General features: G+C 38.8%; 1 protein-coding gene across 1 annotated transcript; it reads left to right on the top strand.

Annotated features, from left to right (window-relative positions):
* Positions 1 to 1,050: 1,050 nt before the first annotated feature.
* Positions 1,051 to 1,968, top strand: LOC125362041 (olfactory receptor 1013). The gene has a single exon (XM_048360696.1). It carries the CDS (start codon positions 1,051 to 1,053, stop codon positions 1,966 to 1,968), a length of 918 nt encoding a protein of 305 aa, XP_048216653.1.
* The last annotated feature ends 1,140 nt before the right edge of the window (positions 1,969 to 3,108 follow it).

Genomic DNA, 3,108 nt, shown 5'->3' with positions numbered 1-3,108 from the left:
TTATGTTTGTGCTTTCTTCTTTTGTTGTTGTTGTTGACCTTCCTGATTTCTATACTAGAGATTAGTTATTTGAATACACTATAACCCTCAAAAAGCTTCCTGCCATAATGTTGAAAGCCTTGATTTTAGCCAGTAGCCTGTGTAAAAAAAAAAATTCCATCTGTTTCATCTGTTCAGCTTAGCTGTATGCATCTGTGTATCTAGAGTTGTTAAATGCATATAAATACTACTACTACAAATCCAAATGACATTGTCTTTTTGTTTTTGTACTACCATGACCAAGTACATGTACTTGTGAGAATCCTCACTAGGAAATGTTCTTTTTCTAGTGTTTCTTGGAAGACAGACGGGGGCGGGGGGGAGGAGAGTAGAAAAGTTCTACACAAACAGTAGAATCAGTTTTGATGGAAGGGAAGAGGGAAGAGCCCCATGCCTTACATGGTTTGGTGTGGAGGAATGGGCTAGGCACATGTGCCTAGATTTACAAATACTTGATGCTCTCACCATAACAGGCCTTCTTCATGTCACGTCCATGAACTTGAAACTCAGTTCCAGTTCTTTTTCCTTAGTGCCCTACAGATGATTTAGATTACAGTAATTCTAGCCAGAGTATGCACTACCATTCTGTAGCTTCGGCAGCTCATGTGAAAAATGGAAATACACATATATATGACATTATTTTAAAATTTCAACATGATGACAATTTTAAAGCATTACAGTAGAGTGGCATATACTAAAAAGTTCGTTATGATCAGCCCCGGAGAAAGTTAAGAAATATCTTTCACATAGCATGGTGCTTTGGTTAAAGTGTCTATGCTGAAAAATTTCATGAATTACATGTTATGCATATATCAAGTATAATGTGACCATTAATATCTTTTAACCAGTCCCTTCTTTTGCATTGAGCTAGATTTTCCAAAAGAAGAAAACAAACACTGCACACAAGTACATTTTATAAGATGTATTCATTGGACCTGTTCTGATTGATTGAGCACAGTGACCTTACATGAACTCTCATGTCTCTCGTCTCAGGTGAGATTCCCCACAACCATGGAGGTGTACAATGCCACTGTGACAGAGTTCATCATGTTGGGCTTCACAACAGACCCTGTGAAGCAGAGGGTCCTGTTTGGGCTGTTCCTTGTCGTGTATGCATTAACCATGGCAGGAAATTTCACCCTCATTGTGCTGATCTGCAATGACCCCAGGCTCCACACACCCATGTATTTCTTCATTGGGAATCTCTCCTTTCTGGATCTTGGGCTGTCTTCCGTCTATACACCAGAGATCCTCATCACTTGCATCTCTGAAGACAAGAGCATCTCCTTTGCTGGCTGTGTGGCTCAGTTCTTCTTCTCCGCTGCCCTGGACTACACGGAGTGTTACCTGCTGGCTGCCATGGCTTATGACCGCTATGTGGCCATCTCAAAGCCCCTGCTGTATTCTCAGGCCATGCCTCTCAAGCTATGTGTGTTCTTTGTAGCAGCCTCCTACCTTGGTGGGTTTGTTAACTCTGTCATCATCACCAAAGACACATTCTCCTTGCATTTCTGTAGTGATAATGTAATTGATGACTTTTTCTGTGACATCCCACCCTTGGTGAAGCTGGCTTGTGGCAAGAAAGACAGCTACCAAGCTGTCTTGTTCTTCCTCCTGCTGTCCAACGTCATTAGCCCCATCGTGTTCATCCTGGCCTCCTACCTGTTCATCATCGCCACCATCGCGAGGATGCGCTCTAAGCAGGGCCGCCTCAAGGCCTTCTCCACCTGCTCCTCCCACCTGACCTCTGTGACCTTGTACTATGGCTCCATCCTCTACATATATGCTCGCCCTCGGTCTAGCTATTCTTTAGACAGGGACAAGATTGTTTCTACGTTTTACACTGTGGTATTTCCCATGTTGAATCCTGTGATATACAGTCTAAGGAATAAAGATGTGAAAGAGGCTCTGAATAAACTTTTAAAATAAATAAACATTTCCATTAAAGAAGTACATAATTATTTATTGTATTGCAAGCAAAGATGTTTAGTTCTGTCAGATTGTAATATGGTTTAAAACATTTTGACATTTCATTTGTTAGTGTTCAGGAGAGCTAAGGTAAGGAAGTTAAGATAATTTTCAAGATAAACTTTTAATATCAAGTTTATGCAATTGAATTAATTTGCATATTATTCTACATTGAAAAAACACACAGAGTACTTTCTTTTGTCTTTTCCTAAAGTGGCATGAGATTTCTTTGCCCTTGACATAAAAGCATTTGAGTGACTGATACATACAGAATAAAAGTTGATGAAAATCATGTTTTAAAAAAACAAGTCGTTTTGGCAAGATGCCCTTTGTGTTGTGAAATTCTTCTCTTACAAATGATAAGAAAGCATTTAGATTGCAACTGACAATAATGGTATTATGTTCAATTGGTGTATTAGAAATGCACATAAATGAATCTTTGTACATGCAGGTATGATTATAAATATATGTATACAGATACAATTCATAGTTAGAAAAAATCATTTATTTCAAGGTAGTTTAATGGGACTAGAAATCCATCTTTTATAGGAATAAAATGAATGTCAGAGCTCATCCTATGAACATATAGATTTCAAAATTTCATTATTGGATTAATGTATACATGTTTTTATCATGAAACACCTAGTTATTATTAGATATATTCATTTTAATTCTTTAATTCTAATATATTCAGATAAGGGAATGTGGAATCCTATATTAGCTCTGATATTTGAGGGATCAATATCTCTATAATGATACCTCACATCGCTGGCAAACTTGATATCTTTTAGCCACTCTAAATGGCTATTACACAATAATAGTATCTCCATGTAATTTTTTTTTTTTTTTGGCCAGTCCTGGGCCTTGGACTCAGGGCCTGAGCACTGTCCCTGGCTTCTTCCCGCTCAAGCACTCTGCCACTTGAGCCACAGCGCCGCTTCTGGCCGTTTTCTGTATATGTGGTGCTGGGGAATCGAACCTAGGGCCTCGTGTATCCGAGGCAGGCACTCTTGCCACTAGGCTATATCCCCAGCCCTCCATGTAATTTTAAATAGGCTAAAGATTAGAGAAGGATTAGAAATTGATTAATTGGCTGTAATT

Source organism: Perognathus longimembris, chromosome 13 (genome assembly GCF_023159225.1).
Source record: "Perognathus longimembris pacificus isolate PPM17 chromosome 13, ASM2315922v1, whole genome shotgun sequence".
Lineage (NCBI taxonomy): Eukaryota > Metazoa > Chordata > Mammalia > Rodentia > Heteromyidae > Perognathus > Perognathus longimembris.
The sequence above is the reverse complement of the archived record's forward strand: the minus strand, read 5'-3'. Positions and strand labels throughout refer to the sequence as shown.